Source organism: Bicyclus anynana, chromosome 6 (assembly GCF_947172395.1).
Source record: "Bicyclus anynana chromosome 6, ilBicAnyn1.1, whole genome shotgun sequence".
Lineage (NCBI taxonomy): Eukaryota > Metazoa > Arthropoda > Insecta > Lepidoptera > Nymphalidae > Bicyclus > Bicyclus anynana.
In genome coordinates, this window is record NC_069088.1 from 224,387 (window position 1) to 252,351 (window position 27,965).

The 27,965-nt window shown below is 46.2% G+C and overlaps 1 protein-coding gene across 3 annotated transcripts; it reads left to right on the forward strand.

The window, feature by feature from the left end:
* Window positions 1–12,899: 12,899 nt before the first annotated feature.
* Window positions 12,900–26,204, forward strand: LOC112051171 (transient receptor potential-gamma protein-like). Of its 3 annotated transcripts, none has more exons than XM_052882084.1 (13): window positions 12,935–13,299; window positions 13,975–14,108; window positions 15,372–15,740; window positions 15,813–16,343; window positions 16,410–16,644; window positions 16,948–17,121; window positions 17,825–17,964; window positions 18,711–18,957; window positions 19,611–19,740; window positions 19,807–20,002; window positions 22,266–22,457; window positions 22,597–22,638; window positions 22,717–26,204. In XM_052882084.1, exons 2-13 carry the CDS (start codon window positions 14,058–14,060, stop codon window positions 23,764–23,766), a joined length of 3,357 nt encoding a protein of 1,118 aa, XP_052738044.1. In that variant the 5' UTR covers window positions 12,935–13,299; window positions 13,975–14,057; the 3' UTR covers window positions 23,767–26,204. The 3 variants fall into 3 exon arrangements, with proteins under 3 accessions (XP_023945468.1, XP_052738044.1, XP_052738045.1); XM_052882085.1 differs by lacking the exon at window positions 12,935–13,299 and adding an exon at window positions 13,771–13,905; XM_024089700.2 differs by lacking the exons at window positions 18,711–18,957; window positions 19,611–19,740; window positions 19,807–20,002; ... (1 more) ...; window positions 22,597–22,638; window positions 22,717–26,204 and having other exon boundaries at window positions 12,900–13,299; window positions 16,948–17,114; window positions 17,825–17,958.
* Window positions 26,205–27,965: the final 1,761 nt, after the last annotated feature.

Genomic DNA, 27,965 nt, shown 5'->3' on the forward strand with positions numbered 1-27,965 from the left:
CCTGATGGTAAGTGATAATGTAGTCTTAGATGGAAGCGGGCTAACTTGTTAGGAGGAGGATAAAAAGCCACACCCCTTTCGGTTTCTACACGGCATCGTACCGGAATGCTAAATCGCTCGTCTTTGCCGGTAGGGTGGTAATTAGCCACGGCCGAAGCCTCCCACTTGCCAGACCTGGATCAACAAAGAAAATCTCAATCTGCCCAGCCGGGGATCGAACCCAGGACCTCCGTTTTGTTTTGCATCCCCCTTTTCTAAAAATATTGGATTATTAATCGGAATCCTGCAGCATACAAAATATATATACGAGATGTTTTTGACAAGGTCTATCCTAATCTTAGAATCCTCGTACAAGTCTGTAAATTCTGTACCAGGATTCAACACTGAAGTTTTTGAAGTTTTAAGATTGAAGCATATCTGCTTGTTGACGAATTTCACATCAGACATCAAAAAATTTTGTACGGGCAATAAATTCGTAAGTGTCGTTGTTACTGGCATGAGTACCAACGAAAATTCGATAATCGTTACTAAAGCCTTCGTTTTGATGGTAATGGGGATGGTTTGAAGTATTATTAAACTAGAATTGAAAAATGCCTATAGGGTATTTTTTGATTAATGGGTTTGCCTGCTGAAAACAAAGTAGAATTTATAAAACTAGCATTGCAACAATGCCATGATGTTGGTGTCAATTTATTGGCATTGACTTTAACGGCTGTCCATCAAATAATAATAGTGGGCTGCCAATTAAGTGAATGTTGCCTTATGACATTATATCGCCATTTATGCATTCATTTTCATAACTTTACCTAAAAATTAAAGATTTTCCTCAAAACTTGAACACCTGCTTCTTACTCTCGCATTAGTATGGACAATGAATATATTTTACGCGTAGAATAAATATTTTATTGGTAAATTAATTAGTCTAAATTTTCAAATTGTTAGTAGTAATGTACTCTCAGAGACGAAGGTAATAGGTAAGAACTGGTCAGTTACATATTCAATTTTCCTTTGCTCGTTACGCCCGTCTGTTAAAAAGCGTCTGTCACTCTGTCAACAAATTTTGTTCGAAATTACAACTCTATATATTATTTCCTCTGTGGTCAGAAGCTATAATTTTAAATAATTCGTCTGAACCCTGAGGCTTAACCTCCTGAGTAAATATGTTCCTTGGGCTTAACAGTAGACGAACAAAACAAAGCAGTTAGAATACCTCTTTTACATTAAAAATCTCCCAACCCGTCCTAACTTTGTGGTGGGGGCCATCTTGAATTTGAAGTTAAAGATAATCGTAGTCACAGAGTAAAGATCATACAGAATGAGTCTCTACAAGCAGCGTGGTGAATTTGCTGAAACCCATAAAAAAAATCAAACGTCACGCGTCACCTTGACATCCGCATATACAGACTTTTTCATAATTTGTAACTCTGTAATCTGGAGATTAATTTTGTAACTTTGTTATATCCGGTAAGGTCTACTCATCATAAAGCGTCAGCTAACAGCAGGCAGCAGCGTACATCGTCGGCGGCGGTCGCGAGCTCCCCGCGCCGGCGCCACAGCCGGAGCCGCGGCCGACATACTCAGATACTGGCCGTCGGCTCTCACTCTTCGCGTTACCTACATTTGGTGCCAACTGCCAACTTTCATGGAAGTCCAACAAACCTACACGTATACTTGAAATTAATCCAAATGAAGTTTTAAGGTCTCTGCATGTTTCATATTTCTGGGTTTAAAACCTACTCTTACAAGAAGAAGAAAGGTTTATTTTTGTTCTGCGAATCGGCTTCGACTCCGAAACTAACGATTCTATAAATTCTTCCCCAAGCTACAATATCAACGAGTAACAATATTTTATCGCCATATTCTCAAGGAAATGGAAACTACGCGAAAATAACTGCGGGGTTATAATATGTATAAGATTATGGTAAATTGGTGAGGCCCGCCCCGCGCGCCGCTCGGTGCGTGCGCGGGGCGCCGACGGCGTCTCGGGAGCTTTGTCGGACGATGTCTACACTATTTCATGTTTTATCATTATATAATATAGATACATTAATGAAATTACACCATTAAAGGTTTGTTACTACCTGTTACTAGGTCTGAATGTATGAAGTGAATATATTAGGTTGTCACACCCTTATGACCACACCAAGGACAATAGGTACCAGGTAGTACTCGTATGGGTTCTCCTGGCGACTAGGCTCAACAGTTCAGCGGTAAAGAGGTCGGACTCATCACCGAGAGGTCGTGGTTCGCTCCCCGTCCGCTGGACTATTGCTGTACCCACTCCTGACAATCGTTTCCGACTAGTTGGAAGGTAATGGGAACATTTGTCATATTTTAAAATACGGTTAATCTATACTTATAATAAATCTGTAGAGAGGTCAATTCTGTACATGAAATATATTTCCAAAATAACTATCAGGGGGTGATTAGTGATCGATACTGATGCCAAAAATGCAATCAGTAAAATTTTTGTCTGTCTGTCTGTCTGTCTGTCTGTATGTTCTTTATAGAAACAAAAACTACTGGACGGATTTTAACGAAACTTGGTACAATTATTCAATATACTCCTGGGCAGGTTATAGTATACTTTTCATTACGCTACGATCAATAGGAGCAGAGCAGTGAAGAGAAATGTTGAGAACACGGGAGAAGTTACTCAATTTTTTAAGCTTCCGTCGCGTGTACAGCCTTAATGGTTAAAGCTACATAGAAATCATGTATGACGGAAATGTTCTCCTTAAAATTATCTATAAAAATACAACAGCATATATAAGTCTTCTATCTTTTATGGTTGACTCACAATAACTCCTGTAACTCCCGGATAGCTTAGCAGTTCGGAGCTTTCTAATTATATTTGTCTACTCTTATGTTTATAACACTCATCAATCATCCCTAATAAAAAAAAATAACATTATTACCTATTCAATAAAAAAAAAACATATAAATCGGTAAAGAAACACCAAAGTTATACATGAAATACGCTAAACCATCGCGCGTGAATACTGATTCATGCTTTAAGGGTTATTTTTGTGTAACGGCCGCAGTTCGCTCGACGCGACTCGCGGCGGGAGGAATGAAGAGGCGGATAAATAAAGAAGTGCAGCCTTAACGGCTAGGGTAGGGTAGGGGTAGGGTAGGGGTATGGTAGAGGAATGGTAGGGTAGGGATAGGGTAGGGTAGGGTAGGAGTAGGGTAGGAGTATGGTAAGGTAAGGTAGGGGTAAGGTAGGGGTGGGGTAGGGGTAGGGTAGGGGTAGGGTAGGGGCAGGGTAGGGGAAGGGGTAGGGTAGGGGTAGGGTAGTGGTAGGGTAGGGTTAGGGTAAAGGTAGGTTAGGGTAAGATAGGGGTAGTTGAAAGTTTACATCGACTTTCACGCGGACGAAGTCGCGGGCGTCCGCTAGTCTATACTAATATTATAAAGAAGTAAAGTTTGTAAGTTTGTAAGTTTGTAACAATTCTTTGAAATGGGGTAATCTTCGGAACTACTGGACCGAATTTAAAAATTCTTTCACCAGTAGAATGCTACGTTATCGGGGAGTGCTATAGGCTATATTTTAGACGTGTGGCGGCGACGCAAGCCGCAGTTGCTGGCGGTGCCGAGCGGACGCACCGACCTACTCAACAAGGCTACGTTGACGCGCGCACTTCGCACTCTCAACATCGTCGCTGACAACATAGATTTATTTAATTGTACTTTGAGTGAACTCACAAAGGCTGCCCAGTGGGCTATTTATTATAGTACCTAGGTAAAATAAGTTTTTTTTTGATTTTTTATTGTTTTAGTTTTTTTGTTACTTGTAAATTGTGTATGGCTACACTAGCGAATTGGGGATGACCTGTAATGCTAGTGTAAGTTTGTAAATAAATAAATAAATAAAAAAAAAATATATATTTCTATCATATATAACTAATGAGTTATCGCGGGTTTTCTCTTACAGGTCGGACCGAAAAACTTATTCGCATGCGCTGCCTCAACCATTGCGTATAACTGAAATAAATGTATGGAGGCTTTTTGAACCTTTAAAAGTTCTACAAAAAAGTCCGCGACACCATATATCTATCTTTTATATTTTTTGATATAGTACCTTTAGTACTTTAATAAATTATTTAAATTTTAAACTAAGGTCTACGTCATTATTTACACAACTAAACTTAAATCCTTATCAAAATAAATTATTTAATAATCACAAGGATATTATAGAGATAAGATGTGCCCTTTACAGTATGTTAATTAGTTATATAGTTTCGGAGATAATACAAAATTTTTGAAAGTCGCAGAAATGCCGCTATATGACGCCCCGTGGTTTCAATTACGTGGTTCCCGTTCCCGTGTGAATATGAGGACCAAACTTAGCCTATGACACTCGCAAATAATGTAGCTTTCTATTGGTAAAAGAATTTTCCAAATCGGTCCAGTATATCCAGAGATTACCCCCGACAACCACACAAACTTTACCTCTTTATAGTATTAGCATAGAAGTCGCTTGGGAAATTATAGTCTTTAGGTCATTGCACCACGCACAAAAGGCTGGACCAATTTTGCTGAGGGTAGGAATAGGATAGGGATAGGGAAGGGGTAGGTGTAGGGTAGGGGTAATTTAGGGAAAGTGTAGGGTAGGGTAGGGTACGGATAAGGTAGGGGAAGGATATGGAACGTATAGGGTAGGGGAGGAGTAGGATAGGGGTAGGGTAGGGTAAGGTAGGATAGGGGTAGGGTACGGGTAGGGTAGTGTTAGGGTATGGGTAAGGTAGGGGTAGGGAAGGGTTAAGGTTTAGCGGTAGGGTATGAGTAAGGTAGGGGTAGGGTAGGGGTAGATTAGGGGTAGAGTGGGATAGGGTATGGATAGGTTACGGGTAGGGTTAGGGTAGGGGTAAGATGGGGGGAGGGTAGGGTTAGCGTTAGCGGTAGGGTAGGAGTAAGGTAGGGGTAGGGTAGGGTAGGGTTGGGTAGGTTTACGACCAGGGTAAGGTAGAGGTAGATAAGTTTACATCAATTTTTACGCGGACGAAGTCGCGGGCGTCCGCTAGTCAATAATGAAAAAAGTTATGATGCACGTCCGCTGAGCGAGTCGCATATGCCGGCGACCCCAGGACGGAGAGGCCTGTGTCCTGCAGTGGACGTACCGCCTGATGTGATGATGGTGATTGATGGAGTAGCAGAAGCGAATGCTTGTCGTCGAGTGGGGTATTCAGCACCGATCGTGGCGCTGGGTCGGCGGCGGCGGGGCGGCAGGAAGTCCGGAGGGCGGGGAAGGGCCGGGGTCGTCGACCGCGGCACGCGAGCTTTTTCACGTGATGCGATTAGCGCGATGTAGGTCAGCAGGGCAGCGCCGCCGCGCCGCGCGCTGCCTTCCGCCGCGACCGCTGCGGCGACCTGTGGACGAGCGGAGACTCCTTCGAGGTGGAGGTAGCTTGTGTACAAAGGTCCTCATCAGATCAGTATCTGTAGTTTGGGGGTAGGACTGTCTCCTCGCTGTTTACGGACACGCACTCGAGCAGCTGGCGACGGCCCCGAACTGCAGCTCTACTCAAAGTTGAAACTCACACGCAGGGCCATGAACAAATCGCATGCTGTTTTAATTGACCGGCATAAAGGTGCGCGATTCGTTTTTAACGACACTATACGACACACGAGCTACCCGCGGGCCCACCTGCAGTGGCGCTGAGGACGCTGGGACATGCAGATTTCCTCACTTAAACTCATGTGTCGCCGCGGACACGTACCGGCTATATGTCTCGCCGTCCACCCGGCGCTGCGCTCACGGCGAGCCGGCCGCTCGCTCAGGTCATTTCGTATGATTTGAGAGCTGGTGGATATGTTTGAGTAGATACTGGAGTAAACGAGTGCCATTTACACCCGAGGATGAAGATTCACATATTCTTTGTGAACGCTCATGTAGTCAAATATCCTCGGAAAACAGGATGTTGGCGGTTAGGTTGATGTGTCACGAGGTCTTTGCGGTACAGTCTACGACCCGCTTCCTTACATATTTCCGCCGAGCTCGCGGGAGTGAAACTTGGTGCCAGTTGTTTAGGTCACTTCGGTCCATTATCCGCAAATTCCACAGTCGCTTAGTATTTTATCATACCTACCTATATAGAAATGTGGCCTGATGAACCTAAGGTTCCATTCCAAATTTCAGCCAAGTCGGCAGTAGTTGCGGCGTTAAAGAGTAACAAACATCCATACAAACTTTCGCGCTTATAATATTAAGTAGGATTAGCCGACGCCCCGCGTAGTTTCCGTTCCCGTGAGGATACAGGGATAACATATAGCCCACGACACTCGCAGTGACTAATAACTTCGGTTTCCAGTGGTAAAAGATATTTCAAAATCGGTTTAATAAATCCAGAGATTACTCTAACAATATCGCAAATCTAAAAAAAAAAAAAAAATATTTTTATTACTACATTATGCCACATATCACAATTATTTAAGAATAATACCCTGCGATATGTGGCATAACCTAGAAAAAGGTCCTAGCTCAGCATATTGCTATATGCTCCCCATAAACAAAGAACATACAGCGCTGATTTTCAGCTAGGACCCAGTTCTAAGTGCCACCACGAAAACAGGCAACATAAGCCTATATTTAAAGCAAAACCAAATTAAAACTTATAACTAGTTTAAAAAATATAAAAAAGAACAAAAAGAAAAATTATATTACATTAAAGTATCTACAGTATTAAAACCAACAATCAAATTTGTTCCCAAGTTTAAATTTACCTACTATACTATTATTATTATATTTACTTACTATAACTACATAATAATTAAAAAAAAGAATAAGAATATTTATATAAAAATATAATATGAATTACTATTTTGTACATTATTAAATATAATATTGATTACACATATAAGTTACACATAGTATAATATATAAATATTTGCTATAAGAAAGAAAACTCCGCCACATGATGCTGGAATCTCTCTTTAGAATATTAGTATATATTAATTAATTCAATTCAATTCAATTCAATTCATTTATTTTGCTGAGAACACATACATTCTAATGTATTCAGCCATTTCTGGCATACAACAATTTATATTACAAATACTATTAACAAAATATAAAAAAATAAATTCAATAGCAGATGATTAATCAAAAAATAAAAATTAGAAAAAGTTAAAAAATTACAATCTGTGCAGGTACAAGTACTTATGTCAAATAATAATAATTAATAATATAATAACAATCTTTACAATGTCATAGGATAAACATAATTAATAAATACAAACAAAAAAAAAATAATAAAAATGTCACAATACATAGTTTTTTATTTGCTTTTATAATTAAAAAAATCTACTCATCTATACTAATATTATAAAGAGGTAAAGTTTGTAAGTTTGTAAGTTTGTCACATTTTTTAAATGGGGTAATCTTCGGAACTACTGGTCCGATTTTAAAAATTCTTTCACCAGTAGAATGCTACATTATCGGGGAGTGCTATAGGCTATATTTTATATTGGTATCATATATATTAGCCGAGTTATCACAGTTTTTGTCATACAGGTCGGACCGAAAATCCTCTTAGGCAGACTTATTCGCATGCGCTGCCTTAACCATTGTGTAAAATTGAAATTAATGTATGGAGGCTTTATGTATCTTTAAAAGTTCTACAAAAAAGTCCGCGACACCATATACCTATCTTCTATACATTAGCAGATATAGTACCTTTTGTGTTTTAAAAATTATTAATTTTATATACTTAGGTTTACGTCATTATTTATACAACTAAACTTTAATCCTTATTAAAATAAATTATTTAATAATCACAAGGGTATTATGGAGATAAGATTTGCCCTTTACAGTATGTTAATTACTTAAATAGTTTCGGAGATAATACAAAATTTCTTAAAAGACGCAGAAATTCCACTATATGACGCCCGGCGCTTTCATTTACGTAGTTCCCGTTCCCGTGTGAATATGGGGATCAAACATAGCCTTGGACACTCGCAAATAACGTAGCTTTCTATTGGTAAAACAATTTTCCAAATCGGTCCAGTAGATCCAGAGATTACCTCCTACAACCACACGAACTTTACCTCTTTATATTATTAGCATAGAAGTCTCTATTTCTCTTGGTCATACCACCACTCTCGAAGGACTGACACTCGATTTTGCTAAGGGTAGGAGTAAGATAGAGAAGTTACAGGGTAGGTTAGGGTACGGGTAGGGAAGCGTAGGGGTAGTGTAGGGGTTGGGTAGGTTTAGGGCCGGGTTTAGGGTAGTGGTAGGGTCGGGGTAGAGGTAGGGTAGTGGTAGGGTAGAGGTACGGGTAGGATAGGGAAGTGGCAGGGTAGGGGTAGGATAGGCGTGAGATAGGGGTACGGGTGGGATAGGGGTAGGAAAGGGATAGGGTACGGGTAGGATTGGGGTAGGGTATAGGTAAGGTAGGGGTAGGGTAGGGGTAGGGTCGGGGCAGTGGTAGGGTTGGGGTAGTGATAGGGTAGGGGTATGGTAGGGGTAGGGTAGGTTAGGTTAGGTTAGGGGGTAGTAGTAAAATTGACATCGAATTTTACGCAGACGAAGTCGCGGGCGTCCGCTAGTAATCTATATACAGGCAAGGCAGAGTTTAAACTTCCATTTTTTTAAATAGAGGCCTACATGAATCAGTAGGGAGACATCCAAATATTGCACGAATACACTTTTTTTGTGCAATGAAGGCTCTTTCTAATTCACATGAATTACCCCATAATATTACACCATATCTTAATATCGATTCTACATTTGCAAAATAAACCATTTTCATTATTTCAAAAGATGTAGTTTTACGTAGTCTATTTAAAACAAATTTATATTTATTAAGTTTATTACATATATTGTCTAAATGTACTTTCCAGTTTAGATGTTTGTCAATTTTCAGTCCTAGAAAAGTTACATAATCTACCTGGTGAATTTGTTGTTTGTCATGACTTAAATTTAAGTTAATAACCTTTTTATTAGTATAATAGCTAAAATACATATAATTCGTTTTGGTTAAATTTACAAAAATAATAATTTTTAAAATTAACCTACACAAAACTATGACTTATAATAATAATAAATTAAATTAAAGATAATTTTCAGCATATTCTAAATTTTTTTTCTCTCATTTATTTGTTTATTCTATATTCTATAATATTATTATTATGAAACCGATGCGACGTAGTGTCGTAGGGTCGTAATGGAGTGTGGATGTGGAGGCGTTGTTGGCAGGTATAAAGACAGTATATTTGATTCTTCACAAGTGAGTGGCGGAATGTAAATAATTCTATAATTATATTCAAACTAGTGGACGCCCGCGATTTCGTCTGCGAATAATTAGTATAAACGTTCATCCCTATTTATATTTATTAAATTTCAAATTGAAATTCAAAATTCATGTTAATTATTTATAACTGTAACTTTAAAAATGAAGGACCCATACAAACTTTCACCCCCTTTTATTATTATTTTAGGGTCAAAAAGTATCCTATGTTTTCTCTAGGTCCCATACAACATTATACCAAAATTCATTTGATCGGTTCAGCCGTTAAAAGGTAACAGAAAGACAGATAGACAGACTTACTTCCACATTTATAATATTAGTATAGATGAGTGAATTAGCATGATTTTGTTGTGCTGTGTAATATAGGAAAGGAGGAATCCGACGGCGCAACGTACCAACAGTACGCGCAAACAGCCGGCGTACCAACAGTTGTGAATGGTATCAACACACATCACAGCCAGCACAGCGCGCGGTGCCTGGTGGTGACTCACCGGCACGTGTGCGGCGGCCTCAGTCGGCGCGCGCGTGTTGCTTCCGTGATAAACGAACACACACATCTCTGCGAAGGTTTAACTGCTGTTGTTTCGCTCTCAAACCTATAAAGTTGTAGTGTTATTAGTTACATCTTGGTTACCTCCACATTGTATGTTGTATAATTTATACTGTTTATACACGAGTATGTATAGGTAAAAACTCGAGTATGTGTAGGTCGAAATAATACTCGTGTTTACCTTGTCTTATAAACATGACCAACATTCGCATCCCCCTTCAACTAGTCGGAAGAGACTGTAAGGAATGGGACAATAGTCCTGCCAACGGACGGGGATCGAACGCTTGACCTCTGTCGTCCAGGTCGAACGCGACGACGACGCGGCAAAGAATGGTCTTTCAACGAGTCCAATCATTTGTAAATTGGGCGGCGGAGTGCCACAAGGTTGCGGTGGGCGGCGCGGGCGGCGCGGCGGGCGGGCGGGGGGGGGGGGGGGGGGGCGCCAGCTGGCGCGTTTCCTGAACTCGTCGTTCGGTGTAGGTCACACTACTGAGGTATAGGTAGGTTGCTAGCTGCGACGGCAAACGCTTTCTTTTCAAATTTCGAAGGAATAAAATAATTCACCGTTAAATATTTGAATAAGTACTAGGTACCTACTATTGAACTGGGAATGAGTAGACGTCTGTAGCATATTGTGATGACTTTAAGGATTAGCAGAGAAGTCGCTGGAAGCAATCGACACGAGCTAGCGGACACTAGACACTGAGATAATGTTCCTGTCCCCGGGATACGCACTGTAAGTGTTCCGTAGTGTGTAGCACAGAATGTGTCTGTAGTGGGTCGTTAGAATGATATACGTACTTAGTCATTATTCGAGCTAGGTCATGTTAGGCTCTAGTCATCGCTCGAGCTAGTTTGTTTAGTAGACATGTTTGTAAAGATAAAGGCTTTTAATTTCGTAAGCAGTAACGTTACGCATAAGGGTTAGGTAGTAGATATACATTACGTTACTAGGCGACGAGCGGCGAGAGACCTGTCCTACGAGGACATCGATGTAGACAATGTTAATGTAGATTGCAGAGTGAGCGTGCGCTGCGTCCCTGCGGAGCAGCGTACGAATGTCAGCGTGTACGTATGTACGCAGGCACGTATGTACGTATGTACGTATGTACGTACGTAGGCATGTACAATACGGATACCGTTCACGGTGCGGTCGCGGCGCTCTCGGCTGACGAAACGTATTTCCGCGGGTCGATGACACCTTGCGCTGAAATATTCTTTCCGAATTTCTACAACGACGAAAGCGGCTATTGATATGGACTTATATTAATTATACAGTTTGTGTTTTCACTTTTCAGTTCCCTAAACAGTTTACTCGGCTACTGATCGACTATTGAGGTTTTTAATCGACTTCCAAAAAGGATAAGGTTCTATGTTCGGCTGTTTAAATGTTTTATTAATATTTCCGTCATTTGTAAACCATTTTCGAAAATCATTTTCTGTTCAGAAAGGTGTGATCCCATTTTCTTCATGTTAAGATATGACGATGTCATCCTGGAGAAATAGCTAGGCGAACTTTCGAAAATCGTAGAAACGACTATGCTTTCTAGTTTAGTGGGTAGGTTAACTTTGGTGTTGGAGCTTAGAAGTTTGTGTTCTCGTTGCCGAACCTCTGACAATAACGAAGGAGTGGTGAAGTGGGAATCGATCATCGGTCTCTGTGCCGGCCTACCTTTGTTTCGCCACGATACGAGAAGATGACAAGCATTTGCAAAAGCAATTGTTTAGTGAATTATTTGAACGCTGGTGTAATTCTCTCGCGGAAGGCCGGTTGAGGCGGCGGAGGAGGGGGTGGCATCGCATGTCGTCAGTGCATTCATCGCGCGATCATCAAAACGTCTTTACGAGTCCCGCCCGTGTTCCGGACGCGATCGATTTCCTAGCGCTTCGCGTATAAAGCGGTTGACGCTGCTGGCCTCGCAGCAGGCAGGTACAGACTGCACAAGTAAGGCAGACAGCGCAGCCGGCGCAGAGAGCGCAGACAGCGCAGACGGCGCAGATGGCGCACACAGCTACGAGAGCGCTCGTCAGTGGCGGCGCGCCGAGCGCGGCCTCTCAATGAGCCGGGCTCTTCATTCGGAAGCTCATTATCTGTCTACTTATGTTACCTCCTAATTAAGAATGCTTTTTATTTTACTTCTTAGGTACTCTATGCTGCTTTTTGCTTCTAAAGCATTTATTAACTAATAACTGAAGGCCACTTTGTTTAGCTGAAGTTTTGAAATTTAAGAAATATGCTTGATATAATTTTTTCCACGTGAAGTAGAGATATGATCTTACAACGTACACACAGACAACGTAGCAGGCGAGTCACGTATGCCATAGCTGCGAGTACGTATGAATGAACTATGAATATTCAAATGCGTACCTTTACTGTAACGCTAACGTATTACAGACAGACAACGTAGCAGGCGAGTCATGTATGGCATAGCTATGTATGAACTATAAATATTTCATTTACATTTAGGTAAATGCAATCCTAATTATTCTGATCAATGATATCATCGGGTTGCATACCTCAAAAGGAAAAGGCGGAAGGCAAGAACGCTCTTTCTGTTAAAAGTGTTCTTCCCTGCCTACTATATTTTATTGAAGTTATTACTCATAGGTCCAAGTTTGATAAATGTGAAATGTGAGATACAGTTATTTAAAATATTAATTTTTCATCATTACATAAATTTGGATTTGGATTTTTCGTGACAAAAGCCCATGTTCTTTTCCAAAGTAACAGATACGAGTATGTAACTTTACTATATGTATCAAAATTCATCAAAATCAGTTGAGTGGTTTAGTATTTATGGATAGTCTTTAATTATTATAGTTACTTGGATTTTAAATCATAAAATACAATCCAGAAGAATGAGTAAGGACGATAATCGTATGTGCGATAGTGGTAGAACTCGAGCGCGGCGATCGGGGTCGGAACACGTTACACTGCACATGCAGAGGGCGGCGGTGGGGCGCAGGGCGGGCGGCAGGGCGGCGGCAGGGCGGCGGCAGGGCGGCGGCAGGGCGGCGGCAGGGCGGCGGCAGGGCGGCGGCAGGGCGAGCGGCGCGGGCGGGCGGCAGTGCGCGGCGTGCGCGGCTCCCGACGAGTCGTCCGCCGAGCGCGCCGCGCGCCCCGCCCGCTGTCACTCGCGCCCGGCGACGACGTGTGTGCTGTGTAGCGGCCCCGACACTATACGTTTCAATTTTTGATTTCCCGATCTGAAATGTTCCGGACATGAGTCGTCTGTATTAGCAGATTAGTAATAAGTTCAATGTGATTAGTAAACAACTACGCTACGTTCTCATACTTTTGTTTAAGCTTAGAGTGAGATATACGCCAGCTGGCTGCGTGTAATGTTTACGCGTCGTGCGCTGGGCGGCACGCGTCGGTGATCGCGCCGGGCACGCGCCGCACGCTCGTCGTGTCGTGGCGCACGCAGACGACTTGACCTCGAGCTCATCGTTAGGAGGAGAGAGAGCGAGCCCTTTTTAATTTTTTTCAGTAAAGTGAGTTTTGAAAATACAAAACATTTTTTTCCTAATGCATCAGAACTTCTCGAGAACTTCAGTATTTTACTGTACATGTGCGACGGTATGGTTCGAAAGTTGGAGTTCTCAATGCCTACCTCTGCGAACCGTTTCCACTGCGGAATAATCGATAGCGACCGAATGTTCTCAGCCGTTCCCGTCGCCGCAACGCAACTACATGAATGTATTTTACCGAAACACCACACCACAACACACACACCTACTCCGACAGGTAATCGGAACGACGGAGATCGAAGTGGCCCCGGCGAGCCGTTCATCTGTCTGTCGTGCATCCGCTACGGCTGTGCTAAATATAAACTAGCGTTTAACCTGTAACGGCGCAGGTGGATCTGGGAAAATTAAAAGTCGCCTTTCGCGAAAGGTCGATCGCATACGCGTAGATAAACAGTTTACGATGTCATAAATAAAGAGCTTCGCTTGCAGCGGCGCCCGCCCCCCCCGCGCTGCCGGCCGCCGCCACGCTGGAGGCGCTGCGCCGCCACTCGCGGCAGATCGCCGCGCGCCGCGACCGCCGCGTGCAGTTCACGGAGCGCGCGCGGGATGGCGCGCGCGGCGACGGCGCGGGTGAGTGCCGGCGGCGCGAGTGCCGTGCGCGCGCGCTGCTCGCTCACGCCCGTGCCTGTGCCTGTGCAGAGAGCGGCGGCTCCGAGCTGTCGGGCGGCAGCGGCGGCGGCGAGCGCGAGCGCGCGCGGCGCCCCTCCACCTGCCGCGTGGAGATGGGCGCGCTGCTGGCGGCCGAGCCGCGCCCGCTCGACAACAAAGTCAAGGTGCGCCCCGGCCCGACCGGCCGAGTGCTGACCTACTTCACGTTATCGCACATCTTGTGATTGCGGGCGGCTGACACAGACGTCCAGCGAATTGAAACAAGCAAAACATGTCGCGGCGGCTGCCCGTTCGATATCTGTATAATGTTTATACATATCAATCAACCTATACCTAACCTATATATATATATAGTTATTTATGCTACTGTCACGTAATGGGGGCCATTGTAGCACAGTAGCAAGAGTGTTTTTGCTCTACGGAACCCTACACCCTACACTGAGCGTGGCCCGACACGCACTTGGCCGTTTTTTTAAATATTCCGCTGATGCGCGAGCTGATGTCAACTGCAATATCATTACAGTTCGCTCATCAGTTCGCGCTTACAGTTCAAGACTTGAGCGTTAGAGACAAAATGATTCCATGAGATTTTAAACATTTTCCTTAATCCTTGCAAATGCTTGCAACCGTCGACAGAAGTCCATTTTCAGGACCCACATTTGACGTTTCCCAGCCACATAAAAGTGTGGACCAAACACACTCGTAACATTTTAGAACGTGATATCTTGTCGGGAACGAAATTTGGGGTCGGGTAGTACTGTGGACATTTTGATAAAAGCAGGTTTTTATATCTTCCAAATAGTCTAAATCTGTAGTAAAATATCGCCTTAAGCATTTGAATTAATGAGCAGCTGCATTAGTAGGTAATAATAATATTTTGGCGGGATTTTTTAAGCGTCCTATTCACAACATATTTTTTACATATTATAAAAAATAAATTGTATTAATTAAACAGATGGCTGGGGGACTCCTCTTGATTCACTATCTAATAATTGTTGACAACCGCATACTCGCCTGCAGACGACGGAAAGCTTTTTTGTTTCTCACTAGCATGTAAAGATGTATGTATGTAATTTCTATGTGTTGTGACATGTCGTTATGGCATCCGATGTGTCGCATCAGACCCGGTCCCCGTTCGTGTCAGAGCGGCGGGTTGCGTGGGAGCTGACGCGATGCCAGCACGGTAGTGTGAGTTGTGACGCTGCGGCTGTTCATTCAAAACATTGTCCTGATGCGTCAGAACACGACATAATATTAATGTAAGCACTTGTCATCACGTCATGACACGACACGTGACGTCACGTCAGCCAAATATAAATCCGCCTTCAGTCAGATAAAATGTCAGAGGTAGCTCACTTTTCGTTTTGTAACCGACATTCCGTCCGACACGGACTTCCGCTCCCACGGTCTGTGTGGTCTGTGTGCAGCGGCACAGCATCCACGGCATGACGGAGGAGGAGAACGTGGTGCGGCCGCACCAGGAGATGGCAGTGCTGTCGCTGGACGAGAAGAAGTTCCTGCTGGGCGTGGAGCGCGGCGACGTGGCGGGCACGCGCCGGGTGCTGCAGCGCGCGCGCGACTCGGGCCACGTCAACGTGGACTGCGTGGACCCGCTGGGCCGCAGCGCGCTGCTCATGGCCATCGACAACGAGAACCTGGAGATGGTGGAGCTGCTGCTGGAGTTCGGCGTGGAGACGCGCGACGCGCTGCTGCACGCCATCTCCGAGGAGTTCGTGGAGGCGGTGGAGGCGCTGCTCGACCGCGAGGAGCGCGCGCGCAAGCCCGGCGAGCCGCACGTGAGTAGGTACGCGCGCGACGCTCTCTGCGCCGCTCGCCGCGCGCCGCTCACCGCTCGCCGTCTGTCGCAGAGCTGGGAGGCGCTGCCGCCGGAGACGGCCACGTTCACGTCGGACATCACGCCGCTGATCCTGGCGGCGCACCGCGACAGCTACGAGATCATCAAGCTGCTGCTGGACCGCGGCGCCGAGCTGCCGCTGCCGCACGACGTGCGCTGCGGCTGCGACGAGTGCGTGCGCTCGCGGCGCGAGGACTCGCTGCGCCACTCGCGCTCGCGCATCAACGCGTACCGCGCGCTGGCGTCGCCGTCGCTCATCGCGCTGTCGTCCAAGGACCCCATCCTCACGGCCTTCGAGCTGTCGTGGGAGCTGCGGCGGCTGTCGGCGCTGGAGCACGAGTTCAAGACGGAGTACCAGGAGCTGCGCGTGCAGTGCCAGGAGTTCGCCACGGCGCTGCTGGACCACACGCGCACGTCGCACGAGCTGCAGGTGCTGCTCAACCACGAGAAGGGCTCGCCGCAGGCGCCGCTGGCCGAGCCGGGCGCGCCGGAGCGCATGCGCCTGTCGCGCCTCAAGCTGGCCATCAAGCTGCGCCAGAAGAAGGTGAGCCGCGCCCGCCGCCGCCGCCGCCGTCGCCGCCGCCGCCCGCTCACGCGCCTCTGTCCGCAGTTCGTGGCGCACCCCAACGTGCAGCAGCTGCTGGCCAGCATCTGGTACGAGAGCGTGCCGGGCTTCCGGCGCAAGAACATGCTGCTGCAGGCGGCGGAGATGGTGCGCATCGGCGCCATGTTCCCGCTGTACGCGCTGGCGTACGTGGCGGCGCCGCACTCGGCGGCGGGCCGCACGCTGCGCAAGCCCTTCATCAAGTTCCTGTGCCACTCCGCCAGCTACTTCATGTTCCTGTGTGAGTCGCTCGTCACTGTTCCGCCTTGTCGTTGGCGGACATACCTACTGAATCAAACATTTTGAACTTTCTACTTGAAATTTTTCGGAAAACTTTGAAACTCTGAAATTTTTAAATATGAAGGTCACTTTTGAGGGGCAAGATGGAAAGCACAATTTTTTTTTCTAACTGACTTATGTGACACGTGAAATTAAAAGCCTGATGAGCCTGATTGATGGGATAAACGAGTACAAAATTAAAATCAATATTGGTAATATGTTTGTGGGTACCTACTTGGGTAGTAATATCGCTCGTCGCTCGCAGTCCTGCTGATCCTGGCGTCGCAGCGCATCGAGACGGCCAGCGTGCTGTTCAGCGGGCACGGGGCGCCGCCCGCCGCGCCCGCCGCCGCGCCGCCCAACGCGTCCAGCGCGCCGGTGTCGCGCCGCGGCGCGCCGCCCTCGCTCGTGGAGTGGCTCATCCTGGCCTGGGTCAGCGGTCGGTATTACGTCTCGTGTCGGCCGCCGGGCTGGCATTCCTCCTGGCCAGCTGATAAAATTTAAAAAAAAACATATTATGACAGTTTTTTTGTTTAGATCATTACTAAGTACTTCTTTGGAAATGTGCGAGTATATATGGTATATAGTCAACTTTGCAGAGGCGAACCTACGGCCAGCGCGCTCGTGTGCACTCGCTTGAGTAGGTACTATCTTAATACGGATAATAATAACGAAAATCAATGATGTAAGAAAAAAAGTAAAAGGTAAGATAGAAAAGATAGGTTACATAAACCACATTCGATGTTTGAAACTGGAACACAAAAAAAAAACAGCAGCGTCGTCAACGGCGGGACGACAGCGCAGCGACTGAGCGCAGGCTTGCCAGTTAGCATAGTTTTACCGTGCCTCTTGCGGCCCGCGGATCCGTGTATACCTATCGACCTCTTTTATTAAAACATATTTTCAGCATATGGCAGTCACAGATAACGGATCTTTCTAATGGTAACAGAAATTTAAAATGAGTTAAGTAGATCCAGAGATTACCGCTACCACGTCACAAAATTTATCTCTTTAAAATATTACTTTATCTATGCTTACTTATTACTTATTTCTTGATTGTAAAAGGTACCTATGTGTGTACATACTTGTTTATATTTGTGTATGAAAGCAACATGTGTGTGTGCATGTGCTGCCCGGCGCAGGCCTGATCTGGAGCGAGGTGAAGCAGCTGTGGGACATGGGGCTGCGCGAGTACGTGCTCGACATGTGGAACGTGATCGACTTCGTCACCAACTCGCTGTACGTCGCCACCGTCGCGCTGCGCATCGTGTCGCACTTCCAGGTGAGTGCTGAGCATCGCCCTGTGCTACGCTCGTGTTACGATCTGTAGCACTGAATACATATGTAGCCGTTAGGCGTTAATTAAGGCATTAATTTTAAATGCCTTATTGCAGTGGCCACACTTGAACGACTTAAAGTTAATGATGTACCGACACTCAAGCTATCGTTTAACGTCTATAGCTTGGTGATTTCGTTCGTGACACATACCCGCGCAGTCCTTCCCTCTGTCCCGTGCACACGACTTGACACCCGCGCAGTCCTTCGACCCCCGTCGCCTGCATATCATGGGAGTGTCTTCAACGAACTTGCCAAGTTATGACGCCTTAATGCCGGTGAAAATTAACGCGTTAGTGTGGCCCCAGCATGATACGTGTTGTGCTACGATCTGTGCTACGCCCTGTGATACTTCCTGTACTACGCCTTGCGTTACGACCTGTGCTACGCCGTTTATTACTTCCTGTCCTACGCCCTGTGCTACGACCTATGCTACGCCCTGTGTTACGACCTGCGCTACGCCCTGTGCTACGACCTGTCCTACACCTTGTCCTGCGCCTTGTGCTACATACTCAGACCTTTGGACTTGTATCACAAAATTCATCAACAAAATAATTTGTCTGTCGTTTGAGGGAGACGAGGTAAACTTACATCGAAAATATTAAACACTAATGAAATTATAGCTTATGTATTTTTCTGATTTTGTATTTACTCTACGAACTGTTCAAATGTCCCTCATATATCGGTTTACAGGTTTTGCGTGAAATGTCCCTGGACCTCGAGTGGAACCAGCCGCGCGAGAAGTGGGACGCCTGGGACCCCATGCTGCTGTCCGAGGGGCTGTTCTCCGCCGCCAACATCTTCAGCAGCCTGAAGCTGGTGTACATCTTCAGCGTGAACCCGCACCTGGGCCCGCTGCAGGTGTCGCTCAGCCGCATGGTGCTGGACATCCTCAAGTTCTTCGTCTTGGACATCCTCGTCATTTTCGCTTTCTCTTGTGGTGAGTCACCCGAGCCCGCCTTTGTTGCGATCGATGTATCTATACTTGTAATTAAACTGTTACAAATTCTGTACATTGAAGATATTTTGATAATTTTAGTTGGAGGACATTAAGCGAATATAATCAATATTGAATCCAAAAATACATTTGTTTATTTTTTGTCTGTCAATCTGTCTGTCTGCCCTTATTTAATATTGACTGGGCTTCACGTTGAAACTCCTGAATGAATTCAAAATAAACTTGGCACGATTTTACACAATGGCATGATTTTGCACAATACGAAGAAGGTTATAGGTTTGTCGTAAAAATTAAATCAGAAGGAGTGAAACAGGGGTAGAAAGTTTACATCGATTTTCACGCGGACGATGTCACGGTCGCCCGCTAGTTATAATATAAAAATTGTCAAACTTTTTCCTTTCGATGCCAGAAATACAGCCAGCACTAGTTCTGACTCTTCATCTTCGTTATCAGCTTACTGCACCGGCCCACTGCAGGGCCAGTTCCCTCCCTACAGGAGAGGGGATACGAACGCTCTGCTCCGATGCAGGATGTCCCGCTACACTAGACCAACGAAGCAGTCATAGCTGACTTAAAGTTATTATTTTCTCCTTTCACGCTGCGTTCGTGCACTGACACGCGCGGGCGCTCGGCAGGCCTCAACCAGCTGCTGTGGTACTACGCCGACATGGAGAAGAAGAAGTGCTACACCGGGCCGACGCCGCCGCCCGCCAACGGCACGCTGCCGGACCCCGACGCCTGCGTCGTGTGGCGCCGCTTCGCCAAGTACGTCACCGTCCCCCGCGCCTCCGCCCGCGCGCTGCCCCTCACTGACGGCCCGCCGTGTTGCAGCCTGTTCGAGACCATGCAGACGCTGTTCTGGGCCGCGTTCGGGCTGGTGGACCTGGACTCGTTCGAGCTGGAGGGCATCAAGATCTTCACGCGCTTCTGGGGCATGCTGATGTTCGGCACGTACGCCGTCATCAACGTCATCGTGCTGCTCAACCTGCTCATCGCGATGATGAACCACTCCTACCAGCTCATCTCCGTGAGTGCGCGCGGAGAGATTTCATTCAGAATATATTTGTTTACTACAGTGAAACACATGATGAAATTAAATCTTCAAATCTTACTTTATAATCAAACTTGTCACTGTTTTAATGATGAAAATCGTGTTAACCATTCGCTGCCCGCGAGTATTATATCGAAAAGCCCGTCTGCGTTGAAGAAGCCGACAGTCAGGGAATGCGGTTTTAATCTACCGTTGTGAGCTATTTAAAAAATCTTTATATTTCTCTATCGCGCGTAGCATGATACTGTGCTCGCCTTTTGCCCTTAGTTTACTTTATATTTTTTTACATGTCACGTAACGGATACGATTGCGATCGACCGGTCGTCCATTTAGGAGTCAAGTGGTTGAAGTCGTTACTTGACTAGCTAATTGTAGCTCGAATAAGCTAAAACTCGTCCGCCTACTTTAAATATAGTGACGGGAGAGTTTAGCAGGGGAGACAATTATAGCCACTGCTGATAAAATCTTTGTGGAACTAGATATTGCGACGTCACACACTTGTTGGTCTCTCCATAAGCACCCCCAACACGCTCACGCGGTCCTGTTAGCGGCACTTTGGTTGAGGAGTGAGAAGTGACAACACATTGTCGTGCCCGGTAAGTAGTTTTTTTTTTTCAATTTTAGATATTTCATTTCTATTTATTATTATGATTACATTCTATCACGTCATTTGCATACATCGTAAATGTAGGTATATATCCTAGTTTATATTCATATCAGAAAGTAAATGCAATAATTTACAATTTGGCGCGGGGTGGGGGACGTTACTTAACCCCGGGTAATCTCTCCCGCAATAATATTTTTTTTTGTTTCAGATAGTTCTCCAAAATGGCCTTCAAATAAAAAAAGATACAACTTATGCCAGTTGACATAATTATATGAAATTGAGATTCTATGCAACAAATGTCATCCGGTGCCTACTGGTGGATATCATACAGTAGATAGATGACATTTCTCAATTAATTTGATATTTATTTTAATAGGTTGATAATAATCACAAAATATTGAATAGATCAACAGAAGCAATTTAGATTTGACAGTAATAAGAAATGCTTTAGTTGACATTGATAAAGGAAAGTCTATTACAGGTGTTGCTTTGAAATATGGAATTGTTCCAAATGCTTTACGAAATTACTTTTGACCAAAGAATCTAAACAAGAAATTACAATTCAGACAGGCGGCAGAGGCGGCAGAGGCGGCAGAGGCGGCAGAGGCGGCAGAGGCGGCAGAGGCGGCAGAGGCGGCAGAGGCGGCAGAGGCGGCTTCTACATCTCATCTTGATATGATAACAGAAGAGTTTGATTCACGACAAAAACCAAAAATAGTTTTACCACAAAAGATTCGTCCGTTTCCTAAAGCTGCTTCTAGAAAAAAATGTTCGTTGTAATGGACCGCCCGGAAAAACGAAAATACTAAAAAAATAGACTACTTAGATGATTGTTATGAACCGAAAAATAGAAAATTAAAATTACGAAAAAGAAACAAAGAACTACTGCAAAGAAAAATACGTTAGGTTACAAGACAATACAGCCAAGTCACCGTGAGGCCGACTTTGACGAAGAGCCCAAGTATAATGATAGCTCCGATAGTCCACGGGGTGGAGTGCCAGATGTAATTTATTTATTTATTATTCTACAAAATATTTGTGGAGAAGACAAAGTTATGGACATGAGACTTAATTGTTCACATAATATATCTCAAAGATACTTCTTCGTGTTCTCATTTACTACATTCTACTACGTGTCATATAATAATGATTAAATTTTTTTATATGATAGCAATTTATAATTATTATTTTAAAGCCAGGTAAGAGCTCCCACAATGGGGGGTTTAGTCTCCCGTTGAGGTGGGAGATATTAGCCGAATGTCCCTTTGGTAGAAATCCTTAATTGCTCATAAAATTGATAATGTTCTGTTTAACTTTCTTAAGTGAAAAAATAGCAAAATAATGCAGCTTAAGGTAAAATTTATAGAAAATGGCGATTTTTAAGTGTACAAAGATTTAAGAGCATTTAAATAGACAGCGGGTATACTTTCTCGGACTTCCTACTTAGATATTAGATACGAGTTAGATGAAGTCGCGGAACGCTCCATCCACTAAAACAAATCACTGTTAGCTTGGCGGGTTATTTTTGTAAAACGCTCAGTTGTTATAGACAACTGTTACATATGAACTGACAGAGAACACAACACGTCCGACGAGACGGTCCGGACTCACACGTGTGCTGTGTCCTCACAGGAGCGCGCCGACGTGGAGTGGAAGTTCGCGCGCAGCAAGCTGTGGATCAGCTACTTCGAGGAGGGCGGCACGGCGCCTCCGCCCTTCAACGTGGTGCCTTCGCCGAAGTCCGCCGCGTACGCGTGGCGCTGGCTGCAGCGGCGCCTGTGCGGACAGACGCGCGCCAAGCGCGAGCACATGCGCACCATCCGGGTAACTCGCCACACGACACACCGACAGTCCGCCGCGTACTCAATTTTAAAATATATTAAGTTTTTAATGACTTTGTACTCGGTCGTCATCACAAGTTGATATTATTATATCAATTATTATAAGTTGATATTTTTTTTAGAGAAAGGCGAAGCAGGCCAACGAGCGAGACTTCAGGTACCAGGTGAGTGTCCGCGGCCGGCGAGCGCGCGTCGCCCTGTGCCTGCGGCGTGTCGCTCGAGCGAGCTCTGTCCGCTTGCAGGCCATCATGCGCAACCTGGTGCGGCGCTACGTGACGGTGCAGCAGCGGCGCGCCGAGTGCGGCGGCGTCACCGAGGACGACGTCAACGAGATCAAGCAGGACGTGTCCGCCTTCCGCTGCGAGCTGGTGGAGATCCTGCGCAACTCCGGCATGAACACGTCCACGGCCAACGCGGGCGCGCCGGGCGGCGGCGGCGGCAAGAAGAACCGCCAGAAGGAGCGGCGCCTGATGAAGGGCTTCAACATCGCGCCCGGCGGCTCGCTGCCGCCCGTCGAGGAGTTCCTGGCGTCGCTGGAGCACGAGCACGACGCGCACGAGCACCGCGCGTCGCTGTCGGCGCTGCTGGGCCAGCGCCTGCGCGCCAGCCAGTCCAGCCTGTCGGACGCGCCGGCCGGCAGCGCGCGCCGCAAGCCGCCGCAGCACAAGCGCCGCTGGGGCACCATCATCGAGGCGGCGCGCGCGGCGCGCGTGTCGCGCCTCATCGGCCGCTCGCGCTCCGAGGACTCGGTGTGCGACCACGCGCGGCCCTCGCCCAGCGGCAGCGAGCGCTCCGACTCCGGCAGCGACTCGCAGCGCAGCCCCGAGCGGCGCGCCGGCCCGCGGCACCCGCTGGCGGCGCTGGCGGCGCTCAAGCGCAAGCGCAAGAAGTTCTCCGACTCGCGGCGCGCCGACGGCCCGTCCGGCCCGCCGGAGGCGCTGCAGCGCGCCAGCTCCGTGCCCGCGCGCGCGCCGCCCGCGCCGCCGCCGCGCGACGCGCGCCCGCCGCCCTCGGTGTCGCCGTCCACCACGGCGGAGAGCGTGGCGGGGCGGGGCGGCAGCCGCGAGCCGCTGCTGGCCAGCCTGGAGGACGACGCGCTGAAGGACGCGTGCGGCCACTGCGGCTACGAGGGCGGCGAGGGCGGCGAGGGCGGCGAGGGCGGCGAGGGCGGGCAGGGCGGGCGGGGCGCGCGCGAGGCGGACGCGTGCTCGCGCTGCGCGGCGCTGGCGCGGCTGGCGGGCGTCACGCCGCTGCACGGGCACGCGCCGCAGCACTCGGCCGGCTGGCTGTAGCTGCGGGCCAGCTTGCGTCCGCGTGGCCGCTGGCAGAAGCCAGAGCTCGTTCGTTACACCGCGAGTACGTCTAGGGTGACGACTTCTTCCAGTTGTTGTTTATACAAATCTAATAAAAAGGTGTTTATTCTCAGATGTTCTCGTTAAAGTACCTCGCCGCTGGAGGGCTATGCTAAAGGCCTGTGCGTCGTAAAAGATTCTACTGATGAAAGGAAAACAATTATAATCATTTACTTGTATTATCAAATTATAGTAGGAGTAGGTATATTATGAAACGGTTCTTAAAACGCACAAGCGGTTGCATATTGAACTGGAGAAGCGACGAGCCGGTTACCGCCCCGCGGCGTGACCGTAGATGGTGCACGCACTGACGGTGTGCCAGTATATAATATTATTTATTAGGTATATTTCGTTGAGATCACCGTCGTGGTCGCGGCTCCTCCCGCACCGCAGCCGAGCGCTGGGGCGACCACGGAGCGGACATATCTGTAGGTACAGTGCATCAACGTACGTGTCCTACTACCTGATACTTACGAGTAGTAGGTATGTACACTATACACGAACGAGAACTTTATATTGTGTACTTAATAAAGTACGCGTATACCTTATTAGGTACAAACTTGTCGTGGTAAAGTTACATATTCTCGTATGTTACGCGTTACTGTAGAATGAATAAAAGGACATATTTATCGAACACCAACTAGTTAAGTAGATGCAATTATTATAACGTTAGTTAAGTCCATTTTACACATGACATTTTAATATACCTAGATAACAAATAAATTATTAGACGATATTATTGTTATACATAGGGTAGCCACGAGTGAGTGCTAGGCGCGCCCGAAGCCGCGCGGCGCGGCAGCAGATGGCTACGAGCGATGTGTTCCAGAAGGTTTTCCACGTACGTTAAGTTGTCGTCCGCACACGGAGTAGCATATACACTTAGGGGTTAAGGTCGAACAAGAACAAACAGGGATTTTATGTGAAACATGTCCAATTTACTGATTACGCTGACTCCGCCGCTGCCGACTCCACCGCCTCCAGCCGCCACACGCTAGGTCGTGGCCCTTCGGACAACGAACGACCGTCAAAGTCGATAAGTAGTTGCGGTAGCACAAGTGTCCGTGTCTAGTAGTAGTAGCAGATGTAGAAGTGCACTCCGCATACGTGTCCGTGATACTCGTCAGTTCCTACGTTCCGAGTCACGTTTTGCTATCGCTATCGGTATTGTACCAACGACGAAATGTTTTAGTAAATTAGGTAGATGAGTTGAGATATTATAAAAGTGTCGGTGCAGATTAAAATAATTATTTATTAGAATAACTCATTCGACTTCCTGGCAGTCCCTGTATATTGTCAGGTGGTACTCGAATGTAAGCGACCGTCTGACCTGTATGCTAATGGGATGTTTAAGTATCGATAAAAACAATTTAGATGCCTAATGCCTTACCTATCTGTACCTATAGACTAATTACAGCAAGGTTCTAAGTAATACCTACAACGAAATCGATAACAATACTTACAATATTCTTGCATTGAGTTCCTACAGTTGAAAGCTAGAAGTAGTGTACATTGGGAGCTTTTATATGAACATTAGAGCTTACCTGGGGAACGGAAGCTCGCCCCACAGCTGCAGCTACGCGAACGCCACGCTACAGCGGCGCTGTGGCACTTTATTTTAAAACATCATGAGCTTATTACATAGTCCCGTTAATTACAATATATTTAGTTTTAATATAAATTAGTTAGCAGTGGCGTAGCGGTGGTGGGGGGCGGGGGCATAGCCCGGTTGGTCCGGCTCAGTCCGAACGTGACAATGGAATTGCTAAAGTCTGTCATCCATTTAAGCACAAGAATACATCTCCAATAGCTGCACTGAAGAATGAAAGTTGCACGTTGCACTGCAGTGATGTTTGACTCGCTCGGCAGGTGCTGTGTGCTCATTCCGAAGCAGTGGATATAGTTTAACTTGATTTTCAATAAGTTGTACGATATAAATTACCTGTTTACGTCCATTGCATCAAATATTGTAACTATAAACTAATTATTAAAAGCCCCCGAGCAGCGCAAAGCCACGCTACGCCATTGGTTAATTATAAATAATTAATTAGTTACTTAGGTACAAGCAGATTGAAAGGGACAAATCGCACACAAAGACGTCAGTCAGTCGGCAGTCGACCGGCTGCGACAATTGCGACACTTGCGACAGTCGGCGGTGTTCACTGGTCCGGTCGCAGAGCTGCCGATGTAGTCGCTGTCGTGTCGTGGCATCGATTGTCGTATCGAGTACGAGTAGTATCACCGGAGGCCTTCACGCGTTCAGTTGTTGCGGCGCGAGCGCCACATAATCGAGTTATATTTTGTAAAGAGTTGTTGTTTATTTATACAATATATTTGTATATAACGGTGCGAGGTTTATAATAAAATTAAGCACTTGACATGCTGTTGTTTTATTTTTAAACACACGCCCCCTATTTACCGTCCGGTATAGGTAACTAGTTCAGTTCAGTGTAATGGCGTCGGGCGGTGACCACTGTCCAGATGGTAGATGATGCTGATATTGTCGGTTGGTACTGCCTTTCGACGGTGGCTGGATTAGAAAAACTCAAGTCTTGCGTCCTCGTGTCGGGCCTGTGGACGTGGTTAGCAATGCGACTGGGAATCACGAGTTTTTGGGTTCATGTGTTGGGTCAGCATTGAATATTGAGCTTATAGCATAGAATTTGTTGGTTGTTAAGTTTGTAGTGTACCCCGTGCCTCAGAGCGCACGTTAAGCCTTCGGTTCCGGTTATCTATCTTAAATACGGCCTCCGTGGCACAGTGGTACGCGCGGTGGAATTACAAGACGGAGGTCCCTGGGTTCGATCCCCGGCTGGGCCGAGGTTTTCTTAATTAGTCAACGTCTGGCTGGTGAGAGGCTTCGGCTGTGGCTAGTTACCAACCTACCGACAAAGACGTACCGCCAAGCCGAAAGGAGTGTGGTAGTCATCCTACTCCTAACAAGTTAGCCCGCTTCCATCTTAGATTGCATCATCACTTACCATCAAGTGAGATTGAAGTCAAGGGCTAACTTGTAGAGAATAAAAAAGGAAAAAAAAAGCTTTCATAAAACTGTAACAGTTGAAGATGCATATTTTAAAAATTTTAGTTGAAAGCATTATATAATCGATACTGGAGTCAAACATATTCTTTTTAGGGTTCCGTAGTCCACAAGGGACCCTTATAGTTTCGCAATGTCTGTCCATCTGTGGCAGACAAAGCGCAGAGGCTTTTAATACTAGTAAGCTGTAAGCATAAGTGTGTAGGTACCTACATAAAAAAATTAAATAAAGTCATAAAATAAAATCTTGATATCTTGAATAATAATTTATAGCGTACTGTTACATCCCTAAATTCTATATTCATAGTGCAGAGCTGTGACACAGATATAAATGTTCTGTCAGCAATATATATGCTTTATAAACCGTAGCTCTGCCTCTAAACATTCAGTCGTTCTGGTGATTAGCCGAATTGCTGTCCAGCTACGGACCTGGTTTATGCCCGCCGGTCTGGACTAAGTAACAAGGCTAAGCCCCTGGTAACACTAGCCGCCTATAGACCCTTTGCAGGTCCTCGCGAGTCGCGAAACATAGTGATCCACAGTAATAGAGCTTGTTGTCGAACTATAGTTAAATTATAAATAATAAAGTTCAGTTTTAGTTAATAAAGTGTTTTTTTTTATAAACACCGATAAGCCGAAGTGGGATTTATTCCTGTTGGACGCCTACTCCTGACGACGTCCAGAAACTATAGTTCTCCGAGCCAAGCTGCCTGCCCTGCTGCCGTTCCTGATCTCTCTGACAGACGGATAGTCAGACTCCCAGCTACTCCGACAATAAGACCACATCGTGCCATACCCTGTCGTTCCCGAGGGTTCACTGCCCAGCCGAGAGGTGCTGCCACGCGGTCCAGACTCCTGAAACATCACCTACATCGCGACGAGGCGTGCGGGATTGCACGCGCGACCCAGATCGACTCACCCGGCGTTGCAACACACTGCGCCGCTGCTCCGATTAATTCGCCGACTCATCAATGACACCGATTCTTGTACTACTGTGAGTAATTTTTTCGAGTCATTGACTTTATTACACTGGTTTATTTTCTGTTATTGCGTAAAATATTAAGTTATTATGGCAAAACGGGAAGAAACACCCGCTCCA

Coding starts and splice junctions, on each gene's coding strand:
- LOC112051171 (XM_052882084.1), top strand. CDS start 14,058: ATGGGCGCGCTGCTGGCGGCCGAGCCGCGCCCGCTCGACAACAAAGTC. Junction 15,741..15,812: donor GCAAGCCCGGCGAGCCGCAC/GTGAGTAGGTAC, acceptor CGTCTGTCGCAG/AGCTGGGAGGCGCTGCCGCC. Junction 20,003..22,265: donor ACTCCTACCAGCTCATCTCC/GTGAGTGCGCGC, acceptor GTGTCCTCACAG/GAGCGCGCCGACGTGGAGTG.